The sequence below is a fragment of the Camelus bactrianus genome, chromosome 18, assembly GCF_048773025.1.
Source record: "Camelus bactrianus isolate YW-2024 breed Bactrian camel chromosome 18, ASM4877302v1, whole genome shotgun sequence".
Classification (NCBI taxonomy): domain Eukaryota; kingdom Metazoa; phylum Chordata; class Mammalia; order Artiodactyla; family Camelidae; genus Camelus; species Camelus bactrianus.
In genome coordinates, this window is record NC_133556.1 from 46,904,680 (window position 1) to 46,920,818 (window position 16,139).

The window sequence follows — 16,139 nt, forward strand, 5'->3', positions numbered from 1 at the left end:
GTATTATTTTTTGAGTCCTCTAAAGTTCACTTTTTTGCGTGTATTTTTTTAATTGACTGTCTCCTTCTACCATAATGTAAGCTCCACAACAATAGCAACATTGTCTTTTGCTCTCTTGCAAATTCCAGGTGCCTAGAACTGTGGACAACATGTAGCAGATTCTTAATAAACATTTGTCAAACTGAAGTTAATTGACCACTCTTTTCAATAAAAGATTACTCAGTTCATTGCAACATCTTAAGTTTTCAAAACATCTCAAATCTTTGTATTTATATTAATTACTATGGCAAAGCTAAAGTAGTAATTTCAGATTGGGCAAAGTAGCTATAGAAAAATAAGAAATCAGGTAGACTATGCAGATTTTATATTTTATATAATTCTGAAGTTTACATTTTCAGTGTGTAGGCTTTTCCTGAATGCAAGTTAATCATCATTGAAAGATACAGCAATACTTTCAGATGACTAAGGAGCTATTTAAAATCCAACAAAAAATGGTAGTTTACAAAATATTCAGCAATCTGCCTTAATCTATCATGTTTGTACCTTAAAAATCAGATAAGCCCCTTTTTGTTTTATCAGTAATTCTTACTGTGTCCTTATCTAAAAACCTCATTCATAAGATTTGATTTCTTCTTGCCACTTAAAGTCAAATGGAAACAGATTTAACCAAATACAAACTGAAACATATATATGGTGATGATAATGTCATTTCATTCTAGTTGAATTTTCTTTAGTCCAACTATAAATGCATTTTTTTCTTTTATATTTCACTATGATGCCTTCTGGTAATTTAGCTCTTTCCGTGGGGAAAAAATTACATTAGAAAATATTTACTGAGTAAAAAGCATTGCTTAGAGAATTCTCCCAATGGCTTTATGTCCTCTCAGCAAGAGTTAATTGTAAGATGAAATTTTTCAAACATTTTCTTTTTTATAAAAATAAAATTTGCTAATTGAAGCAGAGAATCTGTTGAGCTTTTGTTTTCCCCAGTAGAGAAGCTGAAAATGCATGAGTTAATATACTGTGTCTATGGAGCTTAGATACTATTAACAAGGGGAAAAATGAATATGATTCTAGGCCACCATCCATTTTTAGCAACTGTATTTCTAGCTATTATTTTCCCTATTGAAAAGGTACATTAGGATTCGATGTGCTTGGCATGGTGTACAGAATGCTAATACTTTCTAATTATAGACTGTCTTCTAAAGATCAGGTAGATGCTACAAACAATGTCCAAGTCACTGCACCTGCAGGGAAGCACTATGAACTCAATATTGCTGAGAAGGTAAGTGGCCAGTGGAAGATACCATGCAACATGGCAGTTTTTTCTTAGCTTTGATTCTCTTTTCTGTATATTCCTCTGACTGAACTTTTTCAGCTATCTTTCTCTCAAATTTCTTCAGATTGAGGTTTAAAGACTATTTGAAAATTTGAAGTATTAGAATAGTAGACTATATCTCCTTGAATGTAAAAATCTTCATGGATATTCACAAGAAGCAAGAGTAAGGAATTGGAGGGGGTATAGCTCAAGTGGTAGAGCGCATGCTCAGCATACAGGAGGTCTTGGGTTCAATCCCCAGCATCTCCTCCAAAAAATAAAGAAACAAATAAACCTAATTACCCCCCCAAAAGATTATTCTCAAAAAAAAAAAAAAAAGAGTAAAGAAGTAAAATCAGATTAGATGAAGCTGTGGATGGGCAAATGACTATGGTAGGAAGGCAATGTGCATAGTGGAATAAGCAAAGGCTTTGGGGGCTAGCCCAACCTCAATTCAAATCCTGCCCTGGGTACTTTAAGCTACAGTTGCCTTATTTCTTATAATATGATAATAATGTCCTGACCCATAGGATTTTTGTGAGGAATAATGAGATATCATAAAGCTTCCAGTGCAATCTTTGCACTTGGTAAATTCTCAATGAATAGTAGCAATTATGTGAATTATTTTGTTGTGCTTACATAGGTTTTTCTTTTAGATGCCTAGATCATCCTAAAATCAATAATCTGGTAAGACAAGAACATTTAATTGCATGAAGTAAACTTATGATGGTACTGATAGAGGTTTTTCTTGGTTAATAAAATAGGGAGGTCTATGTTTAAATTTTTGCTACAAAAAGATTCAAGTAAGGTTTTGCAAGATGTTGCAAGTGCTTTATGGCTATGGTGCCTCATAACTTTTAGCCTAAAGGTAAATCTAGACTGGCACTGCCAAAGGAAACGAAGCAGATTGGCTTACAAGAGACTTCACGAGGAGACATTCATTACCCCTGATTCTTCATGGTGCAAGGATGACCATCTAATTTTCATGCTCATATGTACGTTTCTTATGGCTAAAATGTTTGAGAGGCACAATTATTGAAATGTATTATGGTACGTAGTAGCTTTTTTTTTTTCCTTGAAAATTTGTTTTTACAAGATTGCAGAAAAAGTAGACTGACTCTAATGTTATATAATGTATGTAACTGATTGTCCTTTGACAGTTCAACACAGTTCTGGGTGAACTCTGAAAGATTGGACATAGCCCCTCCTCATCGCCAAACTGTGTGTGGCAGAAGCATTTCATCCATCTCTCAAGAACAGAATCATATCAACCAGTTCATGTATAAAATTGAAATACCAATTCATTAATTTACAGTGAATAATCTCTGCAATGAAACAGAAGTGTTCAAATCCTTGAAAGGAGATCTACATGCAAGCCAAATGCAAATTAGACATTTTCTTGGAAAGCAGAAGTTGGACTAAGAGTAGTTTAGTGGAAATAGAAAAGTGGAAATACACTGTTTTGATCCAGTCTTTAACAATACGCTTCCTTGACTACGTATCTCCCTCGTATTGCCCCTTGGCTCTGCTCTCTATCCACAACAAACTTTTCAGAGGAGTCTTCTGCAATCTCTGTCTCTGCTCTCTCTCTCCCCATCCTTCCACTCTTCCTTGAACTGATTCCATCTAGGCCTCCATGTTGCCAAATCCAGTGGTCAGTTCTCAGTCCACACTAACGTGACCTTTCAGCAGCGTGAAGCTGTGTAAAACATCGGTGATGACTTCCTCCTCCTTGAAGCGTTCCTTCACTTGTTCTCGAGCTATAATGCATCCGGTACCATATTCCCTTAGTTTTCCACACTGGCTCTTAAGGATTTTTAAAACTTTTATTTTGAAATAACTTTATCCTTAAAGAAAAGTTGCAGTAACAGTACAAGGAACCTCCATATACCCTTCACCAAGATTCACCAACTGCTAGCATTTTGCCACAATTTATCATTTTTTGTCTTAGCCATTAATTTTTCTCCCTGAATTTGCAGTAGATTAGAGTCCTTCTTTACTTCTCTGTGTGTTTCTTCAGAAGTAGGACATCACGTAACATAACTATAGTACAATAATCAAAATCAGAAAATGTAACATCAATACAATACTATCATGTCTTTTACATTATAAGAATTAATAAAATTTGGCCAATTGTTCCAATAATATCCTTTACAGTAAATTTCTTTTTTCTAGTCTGGTATCCAATCCAGGATCATGACTGTATTTACCAACTATGTCACTTTTTTTTTAATTGAGTTATAGTCAGTTTACAATGCTGTGTCAATTTCTGGTGTACAGTACAATTTTTCAGTCATACATGAATAAACCAACTACGTCACTTTTAATTGGAGTTTCTCAATGTCTTCCATGACATTGACTTTTGGAAGAATACTGTACAGTTATTTTGTAGACTGAATCTTCCTTGTGAATAGGTTTAGGTTTGCATGTTTGGTTGGAACACCACATAAAATTGACTCTGTGTCCTCTTCGTGCATCCCATCAGGAGGAACACAGTGTTGGATTGCCCTCTTATTGGTAACATTATCTCTGATCATTTGGTTAGACTGATGTCCTCCAAGTTTCTCGTAAAGTTATTACCTTTCTATTTACAATTAATATGTAGCTAATGAGGAGACTTTGAGGCTCTGAACATATTTTGCTTCTCATTAACTTTCAACCTCTAATCTAATCATCTGCTGATGATTCTTGCCTTAATCAGTTCTTATGATCATGGTTGCAAAATAGTGACTTTGTAGCTTCAGCTATATTTGTTAGCATTCTACTTACTGTAAGGCAAAGTTTCCTCTTATCCCCACTTATTTGGGGAATCATTTTTTCATGTTAGTATGAAGTCATGGATTCATATTGTATTCAATACTTTGATTCAATGGGTTTATTCAATCCATTGCTTTCATAATTTATTTGATGCTCAGATTGTTTCATTTTTTTAGTCTTTTCACCCAGGTCTTTTTCTACTTTTTCTAATTTCTTGGTCTGTGAACACTGGAATAATCTAGGGCTTGTCTGCAATTCTGGTTTCTTTTCTATGCACTCATTCTGGGTAATCTTATCCAATCCAATAGTTTAACTATCATTTTTATACTGCAGACTGTAAATTTATCTTTATCTCAACTTTTCCCCATGAACTCTAGGTTTGCATTTCCAACAGCTGGTTTTACCCTCTAAAGTCTACGAGGCATCTTGCATTTAAACTACTGTCTATACTTGTGTACCCCTTCAGAATATCCCATCTCAATTAAATAATTCTTTTGGCTGGTGATCAAACAAAAATTCTTGAGTCCTCTCTTTTTCTCACACCCCACACCTAATCTGTCAGTGAGTCCTGTAGCCTCCAACTTCATAAATTATCCAGTGTCCCGCTGCTTCCCATCACTTTTACTGTGACTCTCCATCCACCTTAGTGAATACTTTTGGTGCTAAGTAGCAAGTGCCGATGGACCTTCACTTAGGAATAACTGAAGCATTTTACATTCTAAGCCAAGCAATGTGTATAATATATGTATATACATGTATATATATATATATATATATATATATATATATATATATATGCCTCAAACCTACCCATAATTCTGGGCAGGTGTAATTTTTACTTACTTCTGCTCTTGCTTGTGATGAATTGATTCTCATCTCCCATATACTGAGGTTGAGAAACCTTGATCTGGGGCAACCATGATTAACTCAGAAAGCCCAGATGTTAATGATAGGATTTGAAGTCCAAACTCTTTTATTTACTAGCCTCCCTAAATATCAATTATAGATCCACAAAATGGGCGTAATAATATGTAGCTCACACAGAGTATTGTGAGGTTTAAATGAGATGTTACAGAAATAGCACCCACCCTCCGGGTAGATGGTGGAGTTCACTGCTGTTCCAATGGGCTCTAAATGAGGCTTAGGATTAAAGGATTAAAGGACATTGAGCCTTTGGGTCTCACCATTCCTTCTGGATTTTCTTTTTGTTTGCTTTTCATGAAACTCTCAATATCCTTAGAACACTGCTTGACACATGACAAACGCTTCATACATACTGGCCGTTGCTATTATTGGCATTGTTGTATTTCTCTTACCTCTAATCCAGACAAGTGAGCATTTCTCAGTTTTTCCTTGAGTGAAACACCCTAAGCTTGCCTCCCCAAGAGAACTGTTTCCTCAGTCCAGGGGAATACTGAATTTTGGTGGTTAGTTTGAGTACTTCTTCCTTTTACACCACACTCTGCCTGTTCTGAAAACTGAGCATCTGTGATCACTTTACACTTTTTCTGATCCTTTCTGTGAACTAGCAGATTGATTTTTAAGCTTATCCTGTTGACATTTTCAGTTCCTAGGAAGTAAGACGTTTGTTTTGCTTGAAGCTTTGTCCCCGTGGATAACTCTACCCTGATGGCACCCATCTTTTAGGGATTTCAACAACCCTCCAAATAAACCTAAGCCCATCTGCTAAAGAACCTAAAAAGAGTCAGAAGTGTGATGAAAGGAAATTGAGCCTTTTGGGCTCACCATCCCCTCAGGATTTTCCTTTTTGTTTGGTTTTCATGAAACTTTAAATTTGCTGGGGAACAAATACTGCTTCCTGCAGATTAATGCATGTGTTCTCAGTAATATGAGAAATAAGGGGGGAAGGGTGTTGGATAGAGAAAGTTATGACCGGAGAATGTGGGAGGATTAGCTACAGTGAAGGAGAAAAGCTATTTCAGCTTAATGGATTTTAAAAACATTTTTTCCACTATTATGCTTTAATGTGTGGGGAATCACATTTTCCATGCAGGAAGGCCATTTGGTAGAAATTTAAGCACAAGTTAGGTTCAGATTCAGGCACTCCTAAATTTCTCCACTGGTTCAGCCTGACTAACTGCATGGTCTGAGCCTCGCTAGTTTCTTCATCCATATCCTGAAAATAATAATATATTCATAGCATAATGCTAAGAATTAAGATCATCTGTCTGCAAGGACCTGATGCATAGTAAGCACTCAACATTATTAGTATTTTACTTTTCCAAACCCTTTCTTTATGTTTCAGACTCTCTAACCCTCTTTGGGAAAAAGGAATACCTGACCTGCTCCATTACAGAGATTTTATCAAAACTTCTAATCACCTAAAATCTAATTTCACGTCTTTCTTTTTTTTTTCACTTGCTGGTTTTCCTTCCTTCTTTTCTCACAGTTCTCTGATAAAGAGCAAGATAAAAGATTTCACTTGTTACTTTTTAAACTAACTCTTCTTATATGTAAATATTTTTAAATAGAAACTTGTCATCCTATGGTCTACTCGAGAAACAAATCTTAAGCATCCATGTGTGTGTTGGAGTCCAGATAAGACTTCATGTTCATACTGTAAACTACCCTGTCTAGTCGAAGCACACAGAAACGATAGACTCTGTGTGTCTGTTTGTATGGTTTGTATATACATGCATTTCTTAGTCATGCTTCAAAAAACATGTCTCTGTGCACCACAAACTGAACAGAAACTCAGAAAAGTCAAGGGCTGAAGCTACTGGCCTGCTGGTTTCCAAGCCAGGAAATATTCAGAGGTGGCTAAGAGATGACTTTCAAAGGGTAACAGGAGCTAGAGTAGGGTCATCTATAATAAGAGGTTGAAAACTTCAGGAGACTCCTGAGGATACAGGTTACAAACCTGCACAGCCTGTGCAGACTGGAGCTAAGCTCCATTTAGGTAAGTGACCGGATCTGTAATGTCTCCAAGACCACTTACGTTCTGCTGCCGTGATCAGTTCAGATTCTGCACTGGATGAAATTGCGGTGGAGGTAGGCAACCACAAAGCCAACCAATAAGTAGGGATGGGTAAAAAAGAGGGAGAAAAGGAGACAGGAAAAATAAGCAATTTGAAACAATCCCTACTAAGAAGGGCCTACAGTCAACAGGAATGTGCAGAAAATTAAAACTTCAGAACAAATCAACAAGAGCAGTAATTAAGACATGGATTTATTAATAAAATTTTTCAAATGATTGTAAATGAGATAAAGGGAAGAAAAGCAAACATATTTTTAAAAACATACAATGAAGCAAAATTAAGCAGGTATGAATCAAGAATAAATGAATACATAAAAGAACCAATTGGAGAAATTTTGCAAAGAAAAGATGTTAATTAACTTTTTAAACTACCATGAACAAAATAATGCTCTAGAATAAAAAGACAATCAAAAAGAGAATTACTGAATTAGAAAATAGCCCTGAGGAATTCTTTCAGAACACAACTTTGAGAGATGAAGAGAGGAAAAGCACAACAGGAAATTAAGAAACCTGAAGGGTAGAATGAGGCACCAATAAACTTGGGTCTAATAAGTTTCCCCCAATTGAGAACAGAGGTAATGAAAGACGATATTTATTCAACATGGCTGAGAATTTTCCACATTTCAAGAAAATTGAAAGTGTATATATAAAGCCAAGCTAGATAAATGAAAACAAGTTGCTCCATGGACACATTCTAGTGAAATTTCAGAATACAAAGAAGAAATAAAGACTTTGAGAAGAATGTTTTTAAAGTACCTGTAAAGAAATGACAGTTATACTTACAGCATTGAGATCATCAGCAAAAATGAATGGCAGATGATGATGGAATAAAATCTTCTAAGTACTGGAGCTAAATGACTTGCAACTTCAAATTCCTGATTCAGCTAAACAAAGTATCATACTAAAGACAGAGGAGCAAAGATATTTTCAGATATTTAACAAGTAAGAGAATTTACTACCCACAGAACCTCATTGGATGAACTACAAAAGCATGCAACTTAACGAGAATAAGAGTTAACTCAGAAATTAAAATACCACAAACATTAATAAAACATTTACCATGAGAGTTACTATTCTGTGGTCAAAATATGTGCAAATCTAAAATTCTAAAAGTAAATTCTGTACAATGAAGAGTTAACTTGCTAAATTTCATTTTTTATTCAAGAGAATAGAAAAAATGAAAATTTTAGACTGATAGAAAAACACATTTGAGTATGTATGTTAATATTTGTAAAGGTAATAAACCAGTAGAGGGGGAAAGTGAACAAAACAAATTTATCAATCCAACAGAAGGCAGATAAAAAGGAAAATAAGCAATGGAAAAGCATAGTAAATAGAAAACACACAGTGTTAAAGATAATTCCAAATTTAACAGTCTAATAGGTGATGAAGTGAGAAATTTAAAAAATTTTTTTAATTAAATTGTACATTTGAAAACTAAAAGAATCCAAATAACATAAGTTAAAGATTAAATAAAATTAAGATTACAAAATATTTACAATGAAAAATATAAAAGTATTATATAAAAACCTAATAGAATGCAGCTAAAGCATTGTTTAGATAGAAATTTTAAACCAATGCAACTATTTTAGAGATATTAAAAACAGATTAGCTATGGAAGCTATTAAAAGAAAAAGATTATATGTAAAAAAGGCAGAAATGAGGAAATAAAAACAAGAGCAGACAATAGTGAAATAGAAAAATATATATAATCACAAAAGCAATAGAATGTTTCTTAAAAAGACTAATAAAACAAGCAAACCTCTAGCAAGGTGCTGATGTGGCTGCTTTATATTACATTACAGTAATTTGTTTAATCCTCACAGGAACCCAAATGGTAGATATTATTAAGAGTTGGTACAAATGAGCATTAATAAGGAAAGAAAAAGGAGAACATGGCTATAAACAGAGATTTTACAAATAGTAGCGAATCCTGAAGACAATTTTTGCCACTACACTGAAAATGTGTCTTTGTCAATTACCAAAAGTAACTTAAGAAAAGAGCTAAATAGCCGCATACCTGTTTTTAAAAATGGAAATGGCAGTCTAAAGTCTCTCCCTCTAAAAAGCTATTAGTAAACAGGGTGTTTTATAGAATCATTTTATTAATTTCAAATCCTATCTTACATAAAAAGTTTTATATAATTCAATTAGGAAGTAGATTAACAAATTAATATTAGGAAGCTAATATAACTTTGCAAATAAGACCTGACAGAGAATTCAAGAAAATCCAAAATTATAGGTAATCTCATGTGGTAACATAGATGAAAAAGTCCTAAACGTAATTTTTGTAAATCAACTCCAGCAGTGTTAACTCATACCTTGTAACCAAGGAAGATTTATCACAGGAACTTAAGAATGATTCAATATCAGAAAATATTGCAATGTAATTTGCTCATTGGTAAATGAAAACTATCTAAGACAAAAATATATATACAGCAAAACTTTAAAAATATTTCCATTCCACATGAATAAGGCAGTGTTGCCAATTATCACTCCTCATTCATCATTATTCATTGTTGTACCAAAGTTTCTAACCACGGCAGGTCTACCAGAAAAATAAATAAAGCATAAGGATTGGTAAAGAGTAAATAAAGCGATAATTATTTATAAAGCCCATTTATCAATAAGCAGGATATATGATAATTTCCAAATAAACAATTAGAACACATAATAAAGTTTAGCAAGATGATTAGGTATAAGATTAATATATAGAAAATCAAAAGGAATGTTTATATTTTAATATATTAAGTATATAAAACAAAAATAACCAATTAAATTAAAATAGAAAAGGATACTTATTTTAATAGCAACAAAAATTATAATGTACCTAGGAAAATACCCACAAAAATATGGAAGCCCTGTATTCATTTCCTAGGATGGCCTTAACAAAATACCATAAACTGAATGGCTTAAACAAACAGAAATGTATCGTCTCACAGAGCTGGAGACTAGAGGTCTGAAATTAAAGTGTTAGCAGGGCCATATTGTCTTTAAACCTTGTAAGGAAAGACCTTCCTTGCCTCTTCTAGCTTCTGATAGCCCCAGGGGCTCCTTGGTTAGTAGATGAATAAATCCAATCTCTGCCTCCATCTTCATGGGGTGCTTTCCCTGTGTGTCTGTGTCTTCACGTGGTTGTCTTCTTATAAGGGCAACAGTCAGATTAGATTAGGGCCCCACTCAATTCCAGTATGACCTCACCTTATCTAATTACATCTCTAATGACCCAATTTCCAAGTAAGATCACATTCTGGGTACTGGGGTGAGGGGATGAAGACTTCAACGTATTTTGGGGGTCACAATTCAACTCATAACAATCCAAAAATTCAACCTGGTATCTAAGGACATAGAAGACCTGTATCACTGCCCAAAAGACAAAGACCATCAGGAACACCTGTCTTCAAATTGACCTGTGGTCAATTCTACAGACTACTGGGCTCAGCAGGGAGGACTGCATGAGATGGGGAACAGTGGGGCATCTCAGTAAGAAGAACTTGTGCAGGGAGGGTTCTGATAGGATTTAGGCATGTGTGGAGGATTTGGGGAGGGCTTAAGGAAGTGAGGGATTATTCTGGACTGGATGATGTGAGAAAACAAAGGTAACTGCTTGAGGGTTGCAGGTTATTGGAGATCTTAACATCACTAAGAGGTGTGAGGAAGCAAGTGGAGCTAATTCTGTAACTGGCAAAGAAGCAACACTCACTCTCATTAGCTGGGAAGGGCAGGGTGTAGTTTGCGTGGTGCACTGGTCTTTGTCTGTGTCTTTAGGTAATGACTTTGTTTTAGTCTTACTCCATCACAGTCTCAATGACCTTATCTTATGGGTTCTGTGACATTGTACACTGTTACAGACTCATGAGGTTTCTGTTTTTATTTTTGTTTGGGGGCTAAAATCCAGCAGTATTATTAGAGTTGATTCTAGCACTCAGGATATTTTATTCTAAAAAATTACACTTTGATGATCTGTAACTTCTCAGAAAGTGAGAATCTTAGGTCTCATTATCTGAAACATTTTTACTTCTTTGTCCAAGCCTAGTACATGTGTAAAATAGTTTCAGAATTGTTAACTCATATCTTGTATGGTAATATTTCATTTTTGCAACAAACACCTTTTAGTAGCCATGAACTGAAGAAAATGTCTACATTCAATTAAAAAATAATAACTAAATTTATTTCTTAAAAAAAATAATAAAAATTTCCAATAGTTATCTTAAGAAGATTATGCCCAAAGATACTGACCTAAAATGTATAGACTCAGAAGATGCCTTTAAGTATAACTTTGTGACAACTTAGCAAGTATGACATTGGTTTAATTACTACATGGAATTTTGTTTATTTTCAATTCCAACTTTTCTTTTAACAATCTCCAAGTTAAGTGATAGCTGTTACTGTATTAACTCTATTAGCAGAAGAAGATAATTACACAAAGCATATTATATGAATATCATCAGATCCTGCAAAAAGAAATATCAGTTAAGTCTGATAATGATATGGTTTTTTCATATACTTCATGGCACTGATGTAAGTTTATAGAATTTCATTCTTTGAAAGATGAGAAATCCTACATTTTTTATAAATGCTTTTGTAAATTCAGTTAGAAAGTTCAACATAGAAGATACAATTTTTGTTTTTGCAATGGTCATATCAATACAAATTTTGTGAGGAGTAGGATTATTCTTCAGGGTGTGAGAGCTCCCCCTCTGATCTCCTGATTCTGCTTAATTGAGATTTCTGTTTATTAATTTTTAACACTGTGAAAATACTTTGGTTGAAATATTCGTATGTATCAATACAAAAATTTACATTCGAGAATATTCTCCATTTAGCAGAATTTGCCCTGAGCTTATGTCAGCACATACAAAAAGAATGTTTTCTTAATTCCAAATAATGTAATCCATGGAGAACATTCAATGGAATATGTCAATTTTAAATATGTTAATCATAAAGTGCAATTTAGAAGATATTGTGGGCAATTTTATGAAAAAAATAAAAATGAGATCTGATTTGAGAAAAATACCAGTGGCATTGTATTAAAGAATTACAGCTATGTAATTCATTAACATGTGTGATTTTAAAATGTAAATTAATAACAAGAACAAATATTCTGCTTATCTTATTTTTAATGTTCAAATAATCAATAAAAAAGATTTTGGTATGTTACATTAAGGCATATAGATGTATGCTATTTTTTTAAAGAATTTTGTGTTTAAAAATAGTTTTCAATAGAATTATTTTATAGAACCACCAATCTAATAAAATTAGTTATTTGAAAAATAACAAATTTTAGCCATTTTGGGTACTGCCTTTACTCTCACAATTGTCTAGTTTAGATGATTTGTTTTTTTCATTAGCTTTTTTTGTGACCTGCTACTGTCTATATATTTTCCAGTACTTGTAGAATCCAAGACTGATGCCTTTCATTTTTGGTAAAACCCTTGCTGGCCTCTTCTGCCTGGTTGAGCAGTCTAGTTTAAAAGCCTCTGAATAAAAAGAGCATTTCTCAAAAATGTGTGGTAGGTTTAGGCACATAGCCTAATCTTTGCTCTCAGGAATCTTTTTTGTTGTTGTTTTTCTCATCAGTTAAAGTTATGCACATGAAACAACTGATTGGGGTCAGTGTAAACTGGTGCCAAATAGCATCATCAAACACACAAATAAATGATGTACATTCACTCTGGCAGAAGAAAAAAGCACTAAGGATGGTTTTTCTGGGAAAGGTTATAAGGTAACCCTACAACTGGTTGCTGAGAAAACTAGCTAAACTTTGAGTGGACAAGGAGAAAATGGGAGGGGTGCCATGAATTAGGGCAGAAGGATGGCTTTCTTTGGTGATCAGTAGATAGGATGGTAAGGTAGAGGTATTTTGCAAGCAGCATAGAATGCAAGGGTAAAGATTTGAACTTCAGCTGAGGGTCTAGAAATTCACGGATGAGGGACTTGGGTGGGAGGGCTATATGTTGCTAGATGGATTAGAGAATAGGACATTCATATTTAAGAAAATTCTGAGACATAGTAAGAAGTCCAGATTAGAACTGATGAGGTTCTGGACTAGCAGAATGAGTAGACAGTGAAAAGAAAAGAAAGGGAAATCCAAGAAGCATTTTGAAAAAAAGGAGAATTGGTAAACAACCTTACATAAGACACTTTAAAAAATGGAATTCTTTGGTTTTTTACTTCAAAGACTTCGCATTGGCTAGCCTGGGAGTCAGGATCCAATAAGAACTTTTTCTATATGTTGTACAGCACAGGAATATAGCCAATATTTTATAATAACTTCAAATGGAGTATAAACTATAAAAATTTGAATCACTATGTTGTACATCTGAAACTAATATGATATTGTAAATCAACTAGACCTCAACAACAAGGAACACATTTGATAATTCAACATATGTAACTATGAACACTACTGATTTTTCTTTTTTTATGAGAAATACATGAGATAGTATTGATCAGAATTTGTAGGTCACAATCCACTAGAAGTACCACAAACAATCAAGATGACAGTGTACATGTATGTATCTCAGTTATCAATGATAAAATACAAATTCTGATCAATCATGCTAGGAGAAAAAAATGACTTAACTTTCTATATTCTCTACAAAAATGATATTGCAAAATCATTAATAAATAAAGAGGCAATTAAAGTATGGGAGCCAAAATGGAGAAAAAAACCACAGAAATACCTCAAATAGTTACTTAATAAAAACATTATGCTTTTTCTGGGGAACAAATCCCTGAAATTATATACGTGTTGATATGATCATCTAGTTATAACATGTATCCTAGGAGGCTCACTTACTAATTAAGTCATAACAAACACACAAAATAAAATTTCTAGGAAAGGATGTTTTTGTGTTTCAGTAAAATGAGTCGTCAGTGGTGATGGAAATGTTGCCAGGATGCCACTCAACTGACTTGCACAGATCTAATGCTCCGAGGATTAGTCACTCACAAAAAGTTGATAGGCATTGTTAAAATGTAAACTAGGTAACACACGAAGCCATTAGGATCCATTAACACCTTGAACCAATTCAACTGATCAAATTAGCTAACCTATTCTAAAAGGTGAGGAAAAGGGGGAGGGAGCAAGAACAGCAGGGGAATTTTTTTGTGTGGGAAGAGAGGTCATTAGAGAAGTCCAAGCCGGTAAGTGTAGTTTCCTTGATGTTGCCTCATTTGGGCCTCCATTGTGAATCCTTCTTCTTTTTAGATTTTTAACATCCACCCATTTTGTCTTCCAGGGAGGTAATACGGAGTACGATAAAGAAGAAGGGACTGAGAATCAGAAGATCCTATGACAAATTTTTGTAAAATGAAGGCCTTAGACTACAAATGTAATGCCTGATCCAGCTGCTCAATTCTATAAAACAGCCACCCACATTTTAATTTTCATAGGGTTGTGGATTTTTTTTCTTTTTTGGTGGGTGGTATTTTTCTTTTAGCACAAGGGGTTTTATAAATAAACTACACTTTTATCAAGAAAATCACCTATATGAAATTCTGACACATTGATGATTCTTCAAAGACATATATCTTCCGACTCTGAAGATTAGCCAGGTATCTTGGTTTATGATGAAGATCTATAGGACCTACATTTGCAAAGGCCATATCAGTTTTTTTTATAACCATATTTCACTTATTACACTGTCCCAATATATATGTTCCATTAGTCATCTAACTATGTGAGAGATTTTACTTCCAGACTAACCATTACATCATCATTGAAACAACCAAATTTACAAAGAGTTTAGTCTTTATTATATATGTTGTCAAAATGCAGAAAGATTACATTGATATATCTCTTCCTGTTACATCCTTTTCATTTTTGTGGATTATAAGCAACTGTCAAGCCTCTGGAGTTTCATAAAATTATCATCCTGCTATCAAAAATAAAGTTACTTTTCTGACACCCTTGGCTTTTCTTCTGTACAGACTTACTTCTAGGAATACTGTTTAAGATACCTAATATGCCTTCAACTAAGATGAAACCGCAGTTATATGCAAGGGAAAGTGAAACTGGGATTATCTGCTACAATATGACATGCCAGGAGATCTGTTATCTGGGATTTATGCTTATGAAGAAAATCAAAATCTTCGTTTTGGAAAATGCATCTTAAATTTGAATACCTTTATATTGGTAGAGTCTTTGTTGAGGAGAATTATTTAGTCAAGATGGAGGGAAGAAGAGAAGGAAGTGTGGAGTCCACAGACACCTGGCAGATTCCCACTCCAAGGCCCCGCAAGCTTCCAGTTGCTGCCCTTCAAAGACAACAAAGAACAATCTTTTCTTAATACCTACACCTTGGCTGAACTAACTACTCTAGACAATGATCAACCTCACAATGCCTGGAAGCCTAGCCACCAGGACCGGTCACAATCCTCTGTCAAAATCCCCAGCCCTACTCTTTCTGGACCTCCTCCCTTCCCTGTCACCTCAACATCAATCAACCAGAGAAGTGTGCATGAGCTGATTAGGCACCTCGCAATCCCTTTTGTGCCCACTGTCACCAAGCACAAGAAGTGAAAGGTTACCCTCCCTTATAAAAGACCTCAGCAACCGACCCTCGGGGCACACAGACCCCTCTCGTCTGTGGCCCGCTGTTGCCTATAGCAGCGTATCTAACAAACTCCTTTCCTATCTTCCTCCTTTGTCTTTGATAAATTATTTTACCAGCTGTGCACCAGCCCTCTGGATCCTACAGCAGGAAGGCCTGAAGGAGGAGGAGGAAGGAAGGAAAACGTATGGGTCCGTTTTCTCAATTGAAGAAGACAGGGCAACACCAATTACATTAATCAGAAAGTGTTTTATTAAGAAATATACACTAAAAAAACCATTGGGATGGCAGAAAAAAAAGGGGTGCAGGAGGAGTTTCATGAATCAGTCCTTGTATCACCCCAGGAACTGGACTGCCAAAACTGGAAAACTATGAATCAGAAAGCTACCCCATAGCCACTGGCCTCAGAACCACGAGGCCAGGTCACTGTACTCCAGTAGTGCAAATGCTTTGTGCTCTCCTCTTATCCCTACAGAACATTTCCAAAGCAAAATTTTGTATGGAAGGG

At 34.8% G+C, this 16,139-nt stretch overlaps 2 protein-coding genes across 2 annotated transcripts in view; one reads left to right on the plus strand and one right to left on the minus strand.

Annotated features, from left to right (window-relative positions):
- Window positions 1-16,139, plus strand: part of LOC141573952 (mitogen-activated protein kinase kinase kinase kinase 1-like) — a 640,645-nt gene that overhangs the window by 356,620 nt on the left and 267,886 nt on the right. The window lies entirely within an intron of this gene.
- Window positions 2,981-16,139, minus strand: part of LOC123618043 (IQ domain-containing protein M-like) — a 179,812-nt gene continuing 166,653 nt past the window's right edge. Inside the window, 1 exon segment of the mRNA XM_074346859.1 lies at window positions 2,981-3,124. Within this exon segment, the coding sequence (XP_074202960.1) occupies window positions 2,981-3,124 (144 nt within the window).